Source organism: Lissotriton helveticus, chromosome 9 (genome assembly GCF_964261635.1).
Source record: "Lissotriton helveticus chromosome 9, aLisHel1.1, whole genome shotgun sequence".
NCBI classification, from domain to species: Eukaryota; Metazoa; Chordata; class Amphibia; order Caudata; family Salamandridae; genus Lissotriton; species Lissotriton helveticus.
The window spans coordinates 1,063,540,299-1,063,562,564 of record NC_136070.1 but is presented as its reverse complement, the minus strand read 5'-3'; the positions used below and the strand labels follow the sequence as shown (position 1 = coordinate 1,063,562,564).

Sequence of the window (22,266 nt, the reverse complement as noted above, 5' to 3'; positions counted from 1 at the left end):
AGTGAAAATGGCAGGCCATAAATCAAGCCAACAAACAGCCAAAAAGCCACCCAACACACCGACCTGTCAGACCAACTTGTCGGGCACTGCCTAGTTGCCTGTTAGGCCAATCCAACCCTACATATCATGAACTACCAACATTTAAGATGCATGGTTTTTACAATGTCCCACATGTATAGGATCTCATTAGCCACTTAAATATACTGGGCCTGATTCACAAAGGACCTTCGCACAGTCTTGGGGGAATCTGTGCAGTCAGGGCGGAGATTCCACCCCGAACAAGGAGACTCCCCCACTACTGCGGGCCTCCGCCATGGGTGCAGCAGCCATTTGTGAATCAGGTCCGCTGTGTGTGACACTAAATGGGGTTTAGCACTGGGCAAAGACATACAAGTGGCGTTAAGTCCAAACATTACTTGCATTTTGCATGGAAGTATCACCCAGTAGCGTGCCTTCATTGGCGGTTGTATTCCATGCAAAGCCAAGTGGTGTGACATTAACTGATCTGGCTTTGTGTGCAGCACTTGGGGTCTTTACACTGTTGCTGACTCATTATGCCTGCATTGTATGCATTACCTGGTTTATACTACATGATGAGGTGCCCCTTATTGCTACATATTTTATCCTAACAACGGTTCACAGTATACATCAAAACATTTTTTGAAAAACAAAACATAACAGAGACATATTTCCACAGTAAATAATTAAATCAAACAGCAAAGCACACAAAAATGAAAATTTGGCCCCTATACAAAGATATCTAGAAAAACCTACAAAATGTATTCAATATAAAAATATCGTGAGGCTCAGACATATATGCTGGTACATATAACAATTGGTGAACATACACGACCAGACCAGTGGCATACAAAACGAGGTTACATGAAAGAAGGAGTTCCACAACAATCCTGGAACTACAACAAACAAAACAATGTGTCCTCCAAAAATTACGGCTACACTTGCGTCGACGACGTTTCGACCTTTGTCATTAGTACAAAGTCATCTTCAGGACAAGTAAATAACTGAGCGTCCCACCTGACAATTTCTAATCACACAAAGACAAACCCAAGAATAATCGATGCTTGTATAATTAAGTTATGCGTGTGTCTCAAGGGGAGGTGCGCCTGGCAAATCAGCGCCCATCATTTAATTTCTCCCATAACACACGTAGATTCAATTCCTGCAGCAACTCAGTTGCGAGACAGGAGAGCTTATATATATATATATATATATATATATATATATATATATATATATATATACACGGCCGCCATATATAGCATCCACTTCCGACACAAAAGATTATTTGCACCTGTTATGGTCTGAGTGCCTTAGCATTACATACTGTCATATTGTGTGGTCTGAGCACCCATACAAAACTATAGTAAATCTGTGACCTAGTACCAGTCCTTGACATTAGCCTAACCCGATTGCATTCAAGGTGATGTACATCCGTTCATTTGAATCCTTTGGAATAAAAACACCTCAACATGATTTGTGAGATGAATCTCCAGGAATAGCAAAGGTTTGCACCGAGAACATAGGGTCTGTGTAAATTTTAGGCGAGGTGGTAAGTACAGGCAACTGGTCTGGGATTAGCATCAGAGGGAACCATGGCTTGTCCTCTGTTGCGTTGTGAGTTCATGAATGGACCAAAAATAATTCTCAGACTTATTTTTCAGAGCTGAATTAATACTGTCACTCCTGAGAAGCTGACTTTGTAAGGACACCTTTAATCGCCACCAAAGATGGCAGGGTGAAAGATTATGTATCATTGTCAGAAATTTCTTACTGGCTAAATGTCCTGCATCCTTTGAAAAACAGGTTTGTTAAAGACTCATTTACTTGAGATAGTTCATAGGAATAGGCAAAATTAAAAAATTTCCCACGTGTATATTTCACAAAAAAATCTACAAAATAAGTGAAATAGGTTTGGATAGTCATTTGTTTGAAAACTGGGTGTGAGGTATGTCCTATAAAAGTCATGAAAGAGCCCTGGTCAATATATTTTCCAGTGGCGTCTCCTCCGCTAAGGTGGAGGAGTGTTGCCCACTGTGCAAAATTAAAAATATAATGACAATAACATGTTGTTATCATTATATTATTCCTATTGCAATCAGTGGCGGGGCTGGCCAGAGGAGGGGGAGGAGTGATTTGCACTCTCTAAGTGCGTATGACTGTTTGGACGGCCCTCTTGGTGAGGAATATGCAAAGGCTCCCTGTCCGTCGCCGCTCAGACCAATCACAATGCTCCATTGCAGCATTGTGATTGGCTCAGGGGGAAGATGTGTACCCGGGTGCCTCCTACTGCCGGCCGGGCCTGGAGACAGGAAGAAAGAAGATGGAAGAGGACGGAAGAGAGGGGGCAGCCAACCGTTCCAGGTAAGTCCTTCATTTTCACCCGCCTCATCATCCCAATCTGGTAGCCGCTGTTCCTGATATTTTCCACACATTTCATAAAGCCATGCAGTGAATATTTCTAGCATAACTCCTGGTGCAGAGGCAATCAGACATTTTTAAATACCAGTGAGATAATTTCTGGTCGCACAAGGTTCCTGCAGGTGAAAATGATGTGAAATAGCCGGAGAAAACGAACAATTCCCCTTGCTAGCCCAATGCAGCGTTAATCGTGTTTATGATTGTTGAACCTCTTTGTGAGATGGCTGCCAAATTCTAGTATAACATTAAATGAAACTGCCAAAGATGGAAATTACATTTATAGTATGACATTATCTTTTGCTTTAGAATTAGCATGTTTGAAAGTGATAATGCTAATAGTTTTCATGGCTTCTTGTGTCTAGTCAAAGCTTTGACTTACACTTTGGCACAGACGTCCTCCATAAGGCACCTCCTGGGGGACTGAGGAGTGTCAGTGATAAAAGGGAGAATTTATGTTATAGGAACAATTACCGAACTGAAAAACACAAAAGTTGACACTAAACACTTAAAATAGCGCACGAGAAAGGCTAATGTTTCCAAAGCATGCTTAGCTATGGATCTGAAGAAAGTATGTAAAACAATACCTGACATACGGCCAGATTTAGAGATAAGTGAAAACGGATACTCCTCGTATTTCAGAAGGAAGTACTGGTGAAAATTCACTGGGAGAATTCCCTCCCCTATACTGTAACTATGGTGAGGGAAATTCCCCTACTGAAGTCACTATTGGATTTAGCATTTCCATGAAAACCTGAGGATGTCTCTCTAGCACCAAATTTTAAACGAAACTGACAGGTGGAACACTTAGGCATGCCCATTTTTTTTAATGCAAGTGAAATATGACTTAAATGTCCATGATTCGACTTCCTGTATTTCATATAATGATAGCCACATTATTTCAAGTCTATGGTAAGCAAAAACATTGCATATCTCATCTGTACATCTTGTAAATGGAGTACTAAAGAGTGCTTCCAGTTGCTTATCAACAGACATTCCAAAAACTGTCATGTCATATGAGTGGCGGCTCCTCTATTGGAGGGAAGGAGAGTTGCCCCACTTAAGTGCCCCCCAAAGCCCCAGAGATGAATAGAAAACAGCACATAAGGTGGAACATAGTGCCCTTTAGTAACTCAGGCACATCTCTTTACATACACTCTAGTATCACCCTTTTAATTGGGTGTCAGGGCCCTATGGAAGTACACAATTGAGAACCCCTTGCAGCCGCACACTGGGAAATTAGAATTTGGGAAACCTCTGTGGTTTCCCATGCCTATCTGCCGGACACTTATCTGCACATGTGCAAATGTTGACAGTGTTGCCACACTAGATTTTTTTATTGTCAAAGCAGCACAATAAACTGGTTTGCATGTGGCACATTGTATTTTTGTACACCAATGTGCAATCTAGGACCATGTTCCCGGTTTGCAAGTGAAGCCTTTCCACTAGGTTGCTTACATCCATCTCAAATGATTGAGGGAGAGAGCAAAGACAATATGACAAAATGCAATTCAGAGGCAGGTAAAAATGAGAAAGACTCTGCTAGGGAAATTGCGGATATCCAAGCTGATACACACAAATATATGTAAACATGATTCAATATACATTTTTAGGTCTGGCTTAATAGCAGAACTGCCTGTAAGACCAATTGCTACCAGCACTTAAAATATTTACAAGGAGCAAGCTTTCGATCCACTACAGATGTATAATTCTATATTTCTCACTCACCTAATGCTATAGCCTGTTTTGATGTATCCTTCTATCTTTCAATGCATTGCATGAATGTTAGACCTATCAGCCTTAGGGTGGTCTTCCCCAAAAATATTTGCCTTCCTCTTTCATATTTGCTGATCTCGTTTCTGATGGCCTTAGGACTCTGCACATTTTAACTCTGCTAACCAGTGCTAAAGTGCATGTGCTCACACATTAATACATGATGGAATTGGTATATCCCCAGTTGGCATTTTTTTTTACTTATAAGTCCCTAGTAAAGTGGCACTACATGTATCAAAGGTCTGTAAATAAAATGCTACTAGTGGCCCTGCAGCACCGGTTGTGCCACCCACCTAAGTAGACCTTAAGCATTCCTCAGGCCTGCCATTTCTGCCTGTGTGTGCAGTTTTTAAACTGTCATTTCAGCTTGGCAAAATAAACCTTGCCAGGCCCAAACCTTCCTTTTTAATACATATAAGTCACCCCTACGGTAGTCTCATGACAGCCCAGAGTGCAGGTTGCAGTGTATTTAAAAAGTAGAACATATACTTGTAAACTTAATATATCTTGGTAGTGAAAAACTCAATATTCGTTTTTTACTAATGCAAAGCCTACTTCTCACATAGGATAACATTGGAGTTACCATTACTACATTTAATAAGCTGTACACTTTAGATGGGAACAGGTAACTCTTTCATGTTTGGTGTCTTTGGAATAGTAATGAAAAATGTAACTTATGATGAAGTTGGATTTTAAATTACAGTTTCCATGCCTTAGCCATTTAGAACCTCTAGCCTGTCTCTGGGTCACATGACTGTGTGTAGCTGACACTTGGGCTTTGTGTATTACTCCTAGACAGACACACACAGTAGAGGGCCTAGGTGTGCTTGGATGGGCCATTGCTGGCACGATGGGAGGGCGGAGCTGGCCACAGCCCCCTTACCCTTGAATAGGCCTGTGTCCTGCCTCTACACAAAGAGCTACATACCCCTCGTAGTTAGTCTGGGGCCATGGCAGGGAAGGCAGTATGCCTGGGGACTTCAAAGGGAAACCACTAGAAGCTCCTCCCACTGTCCAGAGGAAATAGTAGACCTCAGACACCAACTCGTCAGTACACTTCTGGACCTGTGAATACTCTACCAGGAAGAATGACTGCTGTGCTGCTGCAAGGATTGCTACTCTGCTGACTGCTTCTGAAGGAGTGTTGCTCTGGTTTACTGACCTCCTGCCTGCTGCCTTCTTGTCTGGGTCAGAAGGTCCGGACCTGCATCTGCTGAACAAAGGACCCCAAAGTGACACCAAGTGCTAGTTGGCTGGCTTTGGGACATCCTGCCTTGAGCCTCAAGGATAGAAGGCTCTAACAACCTTGAACCCAGCAACTAGACTCTGCCCTCTGTGAGTCTACCTTGCCAAGTGGTGCCTCCTTAGGTCTGGAGCCTTGGAAATGGGCCTAAGGTTTTCTTCCAGCTTCTGTGGATCCAGTAGAATTACTCTGCTGCATGGCGCAACCCCAAGCATAACCAATGCATCACCGCTGCTGCATGGATCAAAACCATTGCAAAGCCCGTTGCTCCATCAGAACCGCTGCTGTGTGATGTATCCTCGGCTCAGACCCTTCCATCCCTCGTCAACAGCAGTCAGACCTGCATCGCAACCTCGCAGCTCCTCAGAACCATCGCATCGCCTCAACTGTGCAACGAATTTTCGAGGCCAGACTGCATCGCAAGCCCTTGTTAAAGGGATCCTCGAAGACGACGCAGGACCTTACATCGCAGTCTCACCACATCTTGGAACAAATGCATCACAAACCAGGATTTAAGGTACTCTGTTCAGCAGACCTAACTAGGTACATGTAGCTAGCCCTCATTTCGTTGTGGTTGGTCTGAATTGATTTTGTCCTGGTCCGGCACGACCAGATATCCACAGTTGGCACTGCGCTTTTCGGCGCTACTTTTAATAAAACATTTAAAACTTACTATCTCCGGTTCTACTGATTTGTTTTATTTATAAAAAATTACTCTATATTTCTAATCTGGTATGGGATGCTTATGTGGTGTTTTTTTCCCTGTGTTACTGTTTGAAGTGTTGCACAACTACTTTACACATTACCTCTGAGTTAAGCCTGACTGCTTTGTTCAAAACTACCCGAGAATTGAGCCCAGGTTAATTTAGGGTTTGCTTGTGACTTCACCCTGAGAATTGTGGTTGCTGCTTGAGAAGGGTTTCACTCCTTTCAACCAGCAACCCCATCTCTTACAATGAAGTGCTTGTAAAAAGTACACTCAGTCTTTACACAATCAATTATTTATATTTTAAATGGATTATATAGATAGAGACAACTGATTTATTTAATATTTTCGATAAATCAATACTTTTATATTGTCACAGTTTTTTCTGTGTCAGGACTCCTGTGCAAACTTGACCCCAGAATGCCACCCTTTTTCAGCTCAAAGTGTCCATCTTGGAGTCACGTAGAAATAACAAAGACAGTTTGTATGTTATTTCAGCTACCACCAGTATTTCCTGATTGACATTGGGGCCAATTTTCTTTTTTTTTAATTTGAGCTTCCAACGTCTTTTCTTCACTTCTGCTAGGCATACTTTTATAACAAATTTATGCTGCCTGCTTCTTCTCATCACTGCTTCCATTGCAGTATTTTCCCCTTTTTTAGGTGGATGGCATGGAAGCTTTTATAAACTCTTGTGTTGGTACTATGCAACAGATACAAATGAAAAACTATAATCAAGGGTCACTTGCCATCCTACTTTTGATTCACATACAAACAAATGCCACAGGTCTGTAATACAAAAAGTTTAATGTGAAAAGTGCAGTGTCGCTGACTTGGAAAGTACAAACTGAGTGAGCAAGTACTCTCTGGAAAGACCGGGATCCTTTTAATTAGGAAATCGATATGATGAAGTGAACAGGAGCAATGTGTTTGACAAACCAAAACTCCTGAGATAGCTGAGATAAAGGATAACTTTGGGCCTGATTTACAGTTTGGTGAACAAGGTTCTCCATCACAAATGTGATGGATTTCCCGTCCACCATATTATAATTCCATTATACCCGATGGAACAGCGGATGGGATTTCCATTACTTTTGTGACGGAGTAACCCATCCGCCAAACTCTAATTCTGGCCCTTATATTCTTACAATAAAATACTTTTTTGTTGCCGCAGTAGTGGTGTCTATGTTTAGCCCAAAATCTCTTCTGGGAATGAATCATGGTCAGCTATGTGATCAGGGACTGCTTGCTTGTGACCCTTGTCCTGCTTGGAACAGAGACACCACCAGGGCTGCCAACTCCTAATGTGGGAGCTGGACTGCTCTTGTCAGAGACGTGGTCTAATAGGATACCAGTGAATTACCCATGTAAAAATATGCTCTCATTCATCAGATGGCAAAAACATTCCACACTGGAGGTCAAGGACTTCCGCAGTGAACGGCCTTGTGTGTCCTGTTCATGAACTCTCACCCAGCCCGCTCCTGTGGATGCCAATTTTTAAAGGAAGGAACCAATGAACCAATTTTTGTGCCAACTTCTTAACAATAATTACTATATTTACTATTAAATTTTATGTGAGAGGGGATGAAAAGGGTTAGTGGGTAATTGCCAACGCAGGACCTTTGACACAGAAAGCGTTAAGTTGTTAACAACAAAGATGTCAATTTTTTGTGAAGTATTTTACTTAATTGGCTGGCCTAAAGTCTTGCAGATCAACTCATGAATTCGAGATCCACACAAGCAAAGGCTTTATGGGTTGGCCCTAGATGAACAACTTTAAGGCAGAAGTAAGAAAAGCAATGTGCTTGATTGAATGTATTTGAAAATGAATGTTTGTTTTGGCAATTAAAACATTGAGAATTCATCCAAAAAACAAAAAAATCAAATATTAAAACGGTTATATTTCTTACTTTCTTGTACTCATCTGTTATTTTTAAGGCAAGGGTATAATGGGTAACATGGTTTAAATGGAAAAGCATGTCTAATTTTAAATCAATTCCAAAGCTGCTTTTGCTGGCCTATGAGCCTGGACACATCTGAGGCTGTATTACAGAAGGTGCCCCAGGGGCGCAATGGGCGATCGCGCTCTGCTTTGCACGCCCCCGGGGCCCCTTGGCATTATAGAAGGGAGCACAGGCGCTTGTGCGCCCCCTTCTATAAGGCATTCGCCAGCGCTACCTTCAAAGGGTGTTCCCTCATTTGCATATGGGCGTGCCCTATGCAAATGAGGGGATTCCTTTGACTCTGCATCCCCGCCATATTACAGACACGGGCACAGAGTCAAAGAAGGCCTCAGGAGGTGCACTGACAGTGTACTACTTAAAAGGTGGCGCACTGTTAGTGCGCCTCCTGACAGCAGCCCTCTGCAGATGGTAAACGGGGTCCCATGGACACCCCAGACATCTCCGCTGCAAGGGGACCTCTAACCCCCTTTGAAAGTGCAGGCGGGTGCCGCCTACACTGTGAAAACACAGAGCGGCGGCTCCGTGTTTTCCCATGAATGCACTGCCCTGGGGGCAGCGTGAGTTCACGGCTGCCCTGGGGGCAGCGCATATTTCGTAATAGGGTACATTGCCATTGTTTGCGCCCCGCGCACCTTTTGAAAGGTGTGCTAGGCACAAACAATGCCAATGCGTAACACGGCCCCTGATGTGCAAAAGTTAATATTCTTTCTTTTTAAGTGTCCAAAGAATAAACACTAAAGAATTAGGCAGTCGTGGGCTATGTACGAAACACCTCTCAGTGATCCATATTCTAAAAACAACTATTTACCCGAATTAATGCAAAACGCCCAGCTGACACCTGTACCCAAAATCATCTCTCACTACCTTTTCTCCACACACACAGTGCTTAAAAGCCCCTCCCTCTATGCGTTAATAAGGCTCATATAAAGCACCTATGATTACTGGACCACACTGTGCCCGTAACCCATCTCTAACTGTCCTTGGTTGTCTATGATTTAGCCTAATTCGCTTGTTTTTTTTAACTATTTAGTGTGCCCATTCATTAAAACTTTAAAAGCCATACTATATTTTCTATGCCTTTCTTCTCTGTTTCTTAAAGCATGTAGTAATGAGACATTTTCTCAAGAATGTTCTTCAACATTATTGAGCATGCTTTAGATGCTTGTAGCCAGGTCTAGTTAGTGGTGCATCTACCTATTACAAGAACCTCTCCCCAAATTCACCTTTTGTCTTTAGAAACCCTTGTCACATCCATACCTTGTACATTATCTTAAAGTGTAACCTCAGTCCTGATTCCTCACATTAGTGATATGTTTTCCTGCCAATGCCCTTTCTGCTGTAGATCTGCACAAGTCTATGGCAGGCAATGGAGACAGTGGTTGGCAGACTGAAAAATCCCCCCCATCTCCAACTCCTTGTGGTTTGAGGAGACTCAAGAGAGGTCAAGGAGAGAGGCAACCATGATGTGCTAATCCTTTGGGTTTCTGGACACCAAGGGGAGGCATTAGATCGTTGGCGTTCCAAGCACCAAGTTAAAAACGTCTTTTCTCTGCTCTGATGTTTGAGCAGTAAAAAACTGAACTCATTTTTCACTGTTCTGACTGCAGAGTAAGGAATCATATGGCTTCAGATTTGGTGTTCTGTATAATCACTTTGAAAGGAAGCCAAATCGAACATTAATTTATTTTTTATACAATTAAAAACTGTGCAGTTTTGAATTACCTGCTCAAACTATACGTAGACGAGAAAAGCTATGCTTATTACATCTGTTTAGATCTGACGTCATCATTGATGAGACGTAGCCAAAAATCAAATTATCTTAATCTAGTACTCACACGGCTTTTGTCACATTAGTGAAATCCTTTTTAGGTCGAGACTACCAGACAAGCTATCTCGTTCCCAAAAACGATTGCTACCCTACTAATGTCTTGCAGTAGGCTTGAAGCCCGTCCTTTGAATTACTATTGGTTTGTTTTATTGTCGCTCTCATTGGCTAGCTTCTTATTCAATGACTTGCCTAGTCCATCTTGCATTTGTTCCTAGCCAGGAGCATAACTCTCTTTACTTGTGCCCTTACACTCTTCACATTTAGGGAACTACTTTTTGCCATTCTGCTTAGGCACTCTGTGAGAGTTTATATGTTTTCTTGCTGTTTTGCTTGTGGTCTTCTCTTCCACTCTATGTTGCTCTCTCTCACTCGAGTGCTCTGTGGTGTTCTCTTCTTCTTGTATGTCTTCCCTCTGCCCTTCATGTGCTGCTTTTCCCTTTACTCCCCTCATCTGCTACTTTTTTACCTCTATATCTCAACAACGCTAGGCTTTTATTTGTTAATTTGTGCAATTGTACAATCTTGGATCAGCAAACTCATAAACATTTCAAAACCTTGCTTTATATATTTCTGCATCATTATTTTTATGCGGGAAACTAGTTTGAGCTTAAAACGTTTGACCAAGAGACATTTTCTGATTCAACTAGTCTTGGTGAAATGTTCAGGGGCGTAGCTCCAGGGGGCATGTTTGGGGTGTTATACCCACCACCCTAAAAATGTATTCTTTAGTAAATAGTTGGGTACAGGTGCTTTCAGTCGGGTATGGGGAGGTGTCTGTCAGATTTCTCCCTGGATTTTTACATGCTCACGCTGACAAAAACTCTCTCTCGGTCTCTCCCTTCTCTGCTTTAAACTTGGTAGTTTGCAAATGACTGTGTTTTAAGTAACCCTAGCAATTTGCATTCCTTTGTCTTTCCACTGCCTCTTAAGCACCCCTTGTGTCCTACTTCTCATATAATGTATTTTCAACATTTTATGCCAGCGTGATTGCTGGGAAATCTGAAGCTTACACCCGCTTAATTTTACTGCCCAAGCTACACCCCTAGATTTGTTACATTATTATTTTTAATATGAGATATGCCCTCATGTGAAAATTTCACACAGGTTACTGGCGAACTACATTTATAGCATTTACCTAATTTTGCATAATTTTCGCATAACTGTGACTATTCTGTTGAAAAATGCCTAATCAGCATTTACTGAAGAGAGACCGGAGGGTCTTTTAAAATACCATTAAAATCTGCAGTTAGTTCACACCTGAAATACCCTAACCACACGTGCCAGCCTTTTCCTGGTGGGCTCCCCGCCATAAAAAGGCTGTCGGTGGGGAAACTTGAAATATGATTGGCGAACTGCAGCAGTCCCGCCTTGAATATTGAACAGCGTTTCCCTGGAGCAGCCAGCGCAGTGGTCGATAGTCCAAATGGCCACATCAGAATACGGCGGGTGCAGGACCACCAACCACCACTGCGCAACGCAAGTCTGGTGGTTAAAGACTGCCAGATTCGTAATCAGCCTCAATAGTTCATACTAAAATGAAGATAACAAGGTCTAAACATGACTTTGTCATATCAGCCACTAGAATAGAGGTTCTTTGCAGGACACAGGACAGTCTTATTTGTAAGGTAATGGAGGATGTCATGAGCAGTACAGTTTGTGCACACTTGGTTATGAGCTCTACTAGAATATGAGTTTTCATCCTCCACTTCAATAAATATTAACTAAGCCAATCGTTTTGTGTTGCAAAATATATTTCAGTGTTAGCACTCCACAGACACTGGCACAAATTAAGTGGGTGTGTAATTGGTAAAGACAGGACAGGTAGGAGGCAGAGCTTTTACGGGAGGAACAGGTCAATGCCACTGCACCACACATTGGGGCATATGTAGAAGGGGATTGCTCCTAGAACGTCACTTCTTTTTACATTTCGATAGCGCATTGCCCTGCATCATATTTACAAAGTGACGTTAAGCCACTTTGTATGGCCTTATACCATTTTGTTACTATGGTACCCTTTCACGCAGGTCTCTGCGTGAAAGGGCCGCGCAATGGGTGTTGCTGTGGGCATTCCACTGCAACACCCATTGCTTTTTTATGTTGCCCCAGATTTACAAGGCGGTGTACATCGGAGGCAGCACCAAAAACTAACACAATGCAATAGCAGGTGTTAGAATGGCGCAAACAGGAGAAATAATTTTATTTATCTTTGTTTTTGCTTTTTCCTTGTGTGCTGCATTCTAAATCACACATAGAAAGATCAAAATGCCATTATTGATTGTTTATGTGCACGAAGGGACACCTTCCTGCAACTAAACAATCATTGCCTGCAACAAAGGCATCCTTCCACTATGGCACAAGGGTATCTGGTTTGGAGCTAGGCAGCTTTTTTTAGCGCCAGCTCTAGGGAAAACACAGGGATGCACCGTAGTGTTGTAAATACGGTGCATCACTGCGTTTTGGAAATGGTGGACCGTGGCACTGCAAAATTTGCCACAGCACCACATTCCGTCATTTCCTTGTAAATATCTTCCGTTGTTTATTTGTAACGTGCTAGACAATTGCCACTGGCCACTTTCAAGATGCAAAAATTTAAAGAAGAAGATAATTACACATGTTTCTAAGCACAACATTCCTTCGTGCGTTCAACTGGTATTTGTTGCAGCATGTATCTGTGTGCAGCCTATAAATCTCAGAATTGAATCCTAACAAGTCCACTCAACATTTTATCTTCGTGGCCCCACCAAAATGTTATGCCCAGGGCCCCACCAAAGCTTGTGAAGGCACTGGTACTACACAATTTCATCATTTAATAATAAGTGTTTATATGTCTTCTGTTAAAAATGGCAAGTTTGTTTCATCACCAATTATTTTTTTCATTTACCCAGTAACAAAAAGATGCACGCGGACTGCTATGCATAAAAGTTGTGACTATATAATAAATTAGAAAATGGCGCCATGCCATATCATCATCAGTTCTGTACAGAGAAGTGTGCCTGTTTTCTGTAATGGGAAGCAGGATGGTGCAGAGCAGAACTCCCTCCCAGCGACAGGAAGCACATTTTGAGTGTCTTCTCCAGGATCTGAGCCAAAGCAGTGCGTATTCCGGGAGGATAAAGCTGTCTGCTAAACGCAGGAGCGTCCTGGCCATGGCCTCGGCCGCTTTCGGCTGCACTGACTCCCACAGGCAAATGACATTGATTAAGCTTCCTTTATAGCTGTTACACCACTTCCTGTTTATGTGCCTTGCGCATGTCGTAAACATCAGCAAGTGCTTCATTTTATTGTATATTTCCCAAAGACAGGGGCTCTTGTGTGGGGATGTAGTCTAAAACCACACTATTGACCAGGGACTGCATGAAATGTGGCTAATGGCAGCATTTATAAGTGGGAGCAGACTTTCTGAGGTCAAGTCACAGGCCGTAGAACCCTCTTTCTGAGTGTTATGGTAATTCTGATGGGACTGGTAACAGGAGCACCCGACCTTTTTCGGACTGGAGGATGGAGTATTACCATTCTCCATTCTCACCAGTCAGTGTCACAATCCCACAATCAGCAGTATTACAAGCCACTGTGCTGACCCAGTGACTGATGCTGTCAGGGGCAGCTTTTGGCATGGGCAATTAGGGCCAATGTCTTGGATGCAGACATTCAGGGAGGTTAGGGTTGTCACCTGGCCTGTTTTATTTCGGCCAGATTGATATTTTAATAGCCTTGTGTGCAAAAATTAGAAAAATCACATAAAACCTGCATTCTTCCCCTTGTCAGTATATACTTTAAATAGTAAATGTTAGAAGAAAACACTTTAAAATGGGTTCTACTGCTGCCTTAATGACCCCTTATTTCTAATTAAAGTAAAGAAAGACAGAAAGGACGTGTTAAAGATGAAAACGGTCGATTTCATATCAAGTTCTAATTAGGAATCAGATCCAGACCTTTGTAGTAACTTGAATGGCTGGCTAGTAATTTATTCTAGAAAATGTGGCAACCCTACGATGAGGTGAATAGACCTGTCTATATTCAGGCCATGTAGCAATCTCCTTCCGACCTGGCTCCAAAGAAAATGTAATCTCTGTTTCTGCAGGGCACTAATGACCTTGGTCACCACCTGATTCCTAATCTGTTTATTCTTGCTTCCCTCAACATTTTTAGGTTGAGCTTACAGCGCTTGCGCTGCAGGATGACCTGTTGTATGGACTCTGTGGGGTTTGACTCCTCCCACCTCTTTGGGTTAGCTTTTAATTGTGTCATTCAAAAATCGTAGCCTCCAAATGGCTAATGGTTGGTTCATGCCCCACATTTGTCACAAGTTAACTCCCATGGAGTATTGCCGCGGGAGTGAGCAGCGGCGCGCACGGCGGCAGCTGCTTCAGCAGACACAGACTTTTCTCTGATAGCTCTGCACTTCATGCAAAAGTCTTTGTCTGGCCTGAACACCAGCGCTTGTGTTTTGAGTGACTGGTGGGTCCTAGCCAGTAACATTTTTTTTGCATCTCTCTGCAACACGTTCACCTAATGGGAGATGCTGCAGAGTACTGCAGTTTTCTTAATGCAGTTTGTTTAGCCTGTGGACTGATGAAAATGTGTCATTTCGCATTACTCAGAGCTTTTTAGGCACTGAAAGATTAAGCATGCATTCACGTATTTAAGCCACAACCTTAATTACATTTAGAGATCCCCTGTTCCTGCCTCTACTTTTATCATCCAATATGAAGCTCTGATTATAGTTAAGCACACGTAAAACCTTAAATTAATTGTCTACATGTAGTCCTACTTCTATGCCCGTTCTCACTCTGTATTTGTTTTTCAAAATCTGGCATTTTAGCTTTTAGCTGAGAGATGTATAACATCGAAGGAAGAACCACAACTAGAAATACAGAATACATATGCAGGGTAACAGGTCCCAGTGTGGTCTGTTTACAGCTAACATCAGCCGTTGTGCGAGGACTAAAAAATAGGAATTCGTAGCATAACCATTCATCACGGACCAGTCTTCCCAGCATTCAAAGCGTGACACACCCACAACGCTGCTCACGAATTGGTGGAGCTGTCCTCCAGGAATGACTACAACTACCATCAGGCTCTGAGAGCCTGGCTTCTACTTATGGCAAAGGTGCCCCAGTGTCGCCTCTCCCCCAGTTTGCATAGCACTCTCTTTCTGTACCACTTTCTCTTCTGTGACAATGTCGCTGTCCATTTCAGTGGTTCTTGTCGCAGTGCAACCTCTGGGGTTTTACCCGCTATTTTCCTAGCTGTGCCAGTAAACCTTTTTCCCCTTCCTTCACTAACTATCTCAGAGTAGCTGCCAGTGATAGGATGCAAACGCCGGGAATATGAAGCCTCAATGCACATCCCCAGGACCCCCGCCCCATCAGAAGGGCATTGGGAGGCAGCAAGGAGGAGCAAGTGGGAGGCTTATGGACAGGTGAGAGGGACTGTGTCCTGGGAAATTGGTTTCAATACTGGGGATATGTTTGCATCACTATCAGATGTTTAGAAATAAACCTCATGCATGAGGAGAGATGCAAGTTGAGGCTTTGATGGACATGTCCAATTATCATGATCTCTGATTTCCAACAGAAGTGACATGTTAAAGGTGAAGCGGGCTAGGGCCCGGGCGACTAACACAGTCCGCGGGAAATGGTGAGGGTGGCGAGGGGAGCTGTTATTGCATTTATTAATGTCAGTTTTGTAGTGTACTTCATCCTAGCCTGACGTTGCTGCAGGTTCTGACAATCTAGTGACAGGTGGTTGTTATTTCTAGTGCGAACAAACCATGTGTTGATGTTTGTAAAGTGTACTGAGGAATCCAGTGCATCAATGGGTATTGGGCTTTTTTATTACAGTGGGGAGAGTGATGTGTGTTTGAGATGTTCTCATGATGAAGGACTACTTGATTACCTTGTTGCTAACAGTCAGAAAATATGTAGGTATTTTATCAAAAAGAGGTTGGTTGCTTGAGCCTTAAGGAGCTTCACATACTGTCTCCTATGCTCACAATTCATGCTCCTAATGTGGCATACAGGTAGATGATATATGTGGAAGGAAACAACGAGGTGAGTCTCGTGACAGCTAGATATCTAGTTAATGTTTCTCCCGCTCTTACCTTGTATACCCTACACTGATTTCCCATTACGTTCGTCACAAAACAGTATAAAACACAACCACAGTTGCATTTTCATCGGGTTTTGCAGAACACAGCAGAGTAAGCAAATAATTTACGTAAACAGTTACCATTTTCACTTCCGTTTTTGAAAACCCTGGGTTTTGCTACATCGCAGCCTGAAAGAAATACAAATGTGCGCAACGAGTATATCTGCAAATATTTAGGGTAATCTGCACATGTAAAGGAAGAGCCTGTACTGACTTTAATTGGTCGAATCACTCTCAGCTTTGTGATGACAAAGATTTAATAATGTATAGCTCTTCAATCCCTTATAGCGTAGCATCCAGGGTAATATACTACATGGCTAAACACTTATAAGGTCCCAAAAGCGAGACCTAATGGCTATGCCATTGCTTGTTTTAAATCACTTTACCTAGTGTTTGGGAGGGACCAAAAGCGTGCTGGCTTGCATCACAAAACAGTTAATTGGAAGACAAAAGGGTGCAAACAAATCCAAGCCAGGCATTCTGCTGTGTCTGACGCAAGGGTATCTACTTTAAGGCCAGTGTATTGTTACCCTAATAGTGCGTGATTAAAGGAATACAATTGGATGTGTTAAGAAGAAAACTTACACATTCATAGCTCTTGAAGGCAACAGATTCATCTACAGTTTGTCATTAAAATAATATGCTTTTGTTGTGACACTTTGCCCTACAATGCGTTGTCATCTTTTATAACTTCTACAAGAGCATCTTTTTGTGTAGAATGTGGATTTTTTTGTAATTTTCTACAATTTACAGAGGTTCTCCTCATTCTCCCATCCCACCATCATTCCACTCCAGTTTCGTCACCTCGGGTTAGGCACCGTGGCAGGACCTCAGCTAAGATTGATTTAGGCAAGATGGCGTAGGAGATGAGAATAAGAGCACTGTATGAAAGAGGGCAGACAGAGTAACTTATTTTGGTTTCTTCCTGGAGACACTCTGGGCAATGGTGAGCCCTGGATGCCGCAGGTATTGGTAATTTGTGGTTGGAGGTGTGTGGGGGAAATAATGGGTGAAAATCTCTGCAATGTAACGAACGCCTAAGAGTAAGTCGTACACTTTGTTAGGAAGTCTCGCTCTTAAAAAGCACCAATAGTTCTTTAGGAAGTAACAGAGAGTCTTATTTTAGAAACACCATCTGTTAAATGTCATATTTGTTTCTAACAAACATAGCAAAAGGTGTTTGTATGCATTGATTTCTTAAGTACTTCGCCCAAAAACGTCGACACAGCCACAGAGTAAATTTTGGTGCTCAGTTATAAATGGTTTCTTCTTGACACAGTTATGGAGTATGCATTTTTGGACATTAGACTAAGTACATCCAGCTAGGCAAAAAACAAGGGGAATTGTTATGATTAAATAAAAAAATTCCAATTGAAACCAACAAGTAAGAATACATACCAATAACTAGTTCCAAGGTTCATCTGGAATTTTCTCTAGAAAAGTTCAGGAAATGTCTCAAAAACCATTTGCCAACAACTGGAGAAAGCTGGCACAATTTGTGTAATTGATTTACTGAATTTCTACCAGGAATAGATTTGCGGAGTAGGATACACAAACTGTACAAAATTAATACTTGTCTACAGGTGCTAACAAAAATCATCATGTGAGTGAGATGGAGAGCAGAGAATATTTATTACAAACCGTGAGCACTTTGGTCATTGTCCATTCAGCTACGGGGGGAGCATCTGGGAAGTGAGGTCTAAAGCCAATGGTGGAGCAATATTGGAGCAAGATTTTCTTCAAGTCTGTAGGGTGATCTGTATTACTAAATGGAAAAAATGCCTTTCAAACCCTACATAATAATAGAGCAATGCACCAAGGTGTTCAGTGAAGATGCAGTGGCACAAGGCCACTGCCTTACACAGGAAGACAAAGCCCGGTGTGAGTTATTGAGATGGATTTGACAGTCATTACATTTTGTTCATTTCCTGTGCAGCAGCCTAAAGCCCTGGTTACAAGTTTATCACCTCTTGTTAATACCATCACCCTTTGGTGAGGTACTTACATGGTGTGGTAAGTGCCCCCTATTATGGGCCTAATTACAATGTCAGTCGGGAAACCTCCGACCGCTGGTCGGGGGCTTTCCAACCGTCAATGTAGGTTTAAACTCCGACTGCCGTATTATAATGAAGGCAGTAGGAGTTTAAACCGGCCAGGGAATCCGACTGGGCTCCGATGGGCTCAAGAAGCACGTTGGCCAGTAAGAAAGGCCTCACAATCCCGTAAGGACGCATTTCCGCCATCAGGATTATGATGGCAGTTTCCAACAGCAGTTCCATATTGGCATTTCCAACGAGGAACTGCTGTCGGAAAGTGTCTTTAGCGGCCCCTGGCAGGGCCCCCGTACCCCTGGCCCTCCAATGTGTCCCTGGGGGGGGGGGGGGGTGCCTGCTACACGGCGCAGGAATGTTTAAAAACTTCAATTTTGTCAATGGGAGCTTGTGCTATGGGCGGTTTCAGCCCTCACACAAGCTCCCATTGAAAAATTGAAGATTTCGACCGCACCATGTGTAGTAGCATCCTAATTGCGGTGTCAGATACCCCTGACCTCGGGTCGGTCGGTTCCTCATCTGCAGCGATGTCGGTTGGAGGCAACTCTGACAGACATCGTGACTAGGCCTTGGTGTTTTCAAACAGGAAATAAGACACAATGCTGCATCAACACACTGAGTTCCAAACGTGTTGCTTTTTTCCAGGCCCTTTCCCTTGATATATTTGGGAAAGTTTGACCTGCTACAATCTATCTGGAGCAAACTGCCAGTGTGTGGTAAATATGGCACAACTTGTAAACTTTTGGTTGGACAGGATTTGGAATTTAACACCGTACGGATGTATGACGTTACAACGCATACTTTTACATCGCATGCCTTTACAGCACGGTTTTTACATCGCATACCTTTACAACGCATAGTGCTTTGGGGTGCTGGATAGTGAATAGTTTGATTTACTATTCCAACTCCAGTCCCCGTGGACACTAAGGAAGGTGTTGGACTGTAAATTAAACTTATTCCCTATCCTAGAGCGCCCCCAGCGCAATGCGTTGTAATGGTTTGCATTGTAAAAGTTGCGTCGTAAAGGCACTGCGTGGTAAAAGTTGCGTTGTAAAGGATGTTTCCCCACCGTACTTATAATCAGGGCCAACATTATTTTTCAATACAGGAATACACATTTGAGAATCAATTTAACTTATAATTGTCAGTAATTGTTTTTGCAGTACTTCCGCACTCCTCTCTGAAGAAAATAAGCATTGTTTCCACCTCCTTCGTGAACAAGTACATTCTTAAAAGCATCCAACCTGTCCAAAGACGTTGTAGTGATTACTGAATAACAACTGTCCTCCCTTCGTGGCAACAAACCCGATCCGAAGCATTCTGACTATATCCTTGCATTGCCTGAGCTAGACAAATTATTAAGTTCACTACTTTTTATTGGGTCCTTATTGCTCCAAGCCTGGGCGGCATCACAAAGATACTTATGGCATTGTGAGCCCAAATACATTACATTTAGTACAAAAGTTGGCTCTGTTTCAAAAAGCTACATTACAGTACATTACTACATCTATCTGTTTAGGAATTTATAAAAAAATAAATATTTGAGTGTTGTACATTTTTTGAATATAAAATACAATAAAGAACACAGATAGGAAAGTAGACTCAAATGAGAAGAATTTCAGATGGGAATGAAAATAAAAGTGTTTGGCTGCTGAACTTGTGCTAATCACCATTATATTTGCCTATGCCAGTGTTTTACAAGTTCGGAACCAATTATTGAAAATAACTTATTTTATTATGTTTATTTATAATAGATGCAAAATACGTCGATATATACAAAAAGAAACATACTGTGTTCTTTGTACAGATCCCATATCGCTGTTTACTTCAACGTATTCACATAGCATTCATTTTGTTAATCAGATTTATAATGCTGGTACAGTAGATGTAATTCATGTAGAAATGCTAGTCATACATTAGCCCAAATGTTCCAAACGTTACAGCAGTGTTCTAGTCTCCCATTTGTCCCTAAATATTTATTGTATTCTTGTTTTTAAAAACAACATTTAAAGAAATGGCATTAAACATGCCTCAATAAGCCCGCACAATGTCAACATTGGTCCTAAACCGTCACAATGCTACTCTTATATTGTATGCAATAAAAAGAATTTGTTAAAAAACATGCCTCAATAAACAAACAGATGGACAGATAATAACGCGAAAGGTATTTGAAAGTATCTGAAAATGGATTATATGTCAACATTTGGTGCCTTCCAACATATTTACATTTCCTTTGTTCAATACTCTTGCAACAAACAGTTCTAACGAGTAGAGAGTAGTGGTGTGGATCGGAAATATCGAAGACAGATTATGACCATACCCAGAATGTCGAGAGACAAATATTTAAAGAAAGACTTTTAGGAATTTTTTATACCTTACTTGTTGATATATATATATATCTTCAAGTTATGTAGCTGTAGAGTTAAGAATAGTAAATGAATACCTCCCTCTGTTCACTTGCCTCTATAAAACTTCTTTGTCCCTAGATATTCTGGTTACAATATTATGATCCTTCGATATTCTGCTTTTACCAGACGATACTGATATAAACATAACATTGTGAATATTTTTCTTATGTCAATATGCAGAATAATGTCTGTACACAACTTGGCAGAAATTGATTACAGCAAATGTATTTTAAATGTTTTAATTAGAACTACTGTTTGCATTATGTTTTGCACCCACAAATCGAAATACTCTTTATTAAATGTATTTGCCACCAGGTGAATTGGAATATGGCATAGTACTAAACCCACTAAGTTGTAGCAATCTTTTAGCGTAATGGACCCTCGGCTTTAAACTAGTTCAGGTGAGAGAGGGAAATTATTTAATAAATTCCAAAGTTGAAAAGGTATATGTGGGACATTCATAAAAACATAACCCATAACAGTATTGATCTTTCCATTACTAAGACTTGGATAGTTGGTGTACATAACTCTGCATTTAGAAGCACACTGGGTATATACCTGGATAGATATTTTGATCGACGTACTTAAGAAATCTATACAAATGGACTCACTCAGACCTATAGTCATTTTTGTTTGACATAAATATGACATTTTGTTTCTGGCAGATGGTGATTAGCTGGTGACATAGGTGTATATATCACTATGAAGAGAATAACAGTTGGATTGTATTGTGGATAGTGTGTCCTTGGTTATCAGTGCTAAACAACCTTCATCCAATATGGTGTCATCAAGACAAAGTGCTGCTAAAGTGGATGTTTTTGTCTATATTGACACTATGTGCATGATATTGCCTAGATGATGGGTTTATGGGACGAACTGTGTTGATTCTGCTGCAAACAACACTCAAGGCCTGATTACACGTGAACTAGTGGTTGAGTTTTTCCACACCCAGATTTACCAGGTTTATGTAGAGAAAAAAACAACTGCTAACTTTGACTGCAGCAGCATTCAAGTCACATACCATTTTTTTTGTTATATAATGGCTAAACATGCAATGCTGTAAACTCAAATACAACGTCCCCTTCCCTCCCTTACTCCCCATTCACCCTCCCTCACCACCCACCTCATGCTCTAGCCCTGGCATACTTATACCAACTCTTGGAGCATGTGCTAAAGCTGCTTAGAAAAGGGGACAGTGTGTTTTTATGGGCAGAAAATCATCCCGCACTGGAATCCCTCATTCCATGGGGTTTTACTCATACTTGCATGCCACAGGCCTGATTTTACTGCACAGAAAAGCAAAATCGCTTGTGACTCATAATCAGGGTCTCAGTGTGACATATTATGAGTATATCATCTCATATAGAAACAAACTTTGAGAGCAAGATAGTTTGTTCCTTCACATAGAGTCAGTCTGAATACTTTTCAAGTTAAAAGATAAGTACATCCACAAAAATAATTTTGATTTTTGCAAACTAGTGAGAGGAAAAAACTGGTGGCACCTTCTGAAATAGTAAACTGCATATAGACTTGAAGCATAATCTTTATGCTGAAGTCGATATTAACTCCCCTCAAAATATACACACATCTGTGCATCACTTATCTGAAAATGCTTCAGCAGTAGACAAGCAAGTGTTTTGTCTATCAGTGCATTATCATATCCTTGTCTTTTGCTTTGGCCACTAAATGTCTTTTACAGAAACATAC

General features: G+C 41.6%; 1 protein-coding gene across 3 annotated transcripts in view; it reads right to left on the bottom strand.

Moving 5' to 3' along the window:
• The window catches only part of PPARG (peroxisome proliferator activated receptor gamma), a 220,864-nt gene that overhangs the window by 118,897 nt on the left and 79,701 nt on the right, over nucleotides 1–22,266 (bottom strand). The window contains exon 2 of one of the 3 annotated variants that reach the window (XM_078661416.1): nucleotides 17,742–17,857. The exons of the other annotated variants lie outside the window; for them this stretch is intronic. Coding sequence (XP_078517542.1) covers nucleotides 17,742–17,766 — 25 coding nt within the window. The 5' untranslated portion in view covers nucleotides 17,767–17,857. The remainder of the gene's footprint in view (nucleotides 1–17,741; nucleotides 17,858–22,266) is intronic. 3 annotated transcript variants of the gene reach the window in all.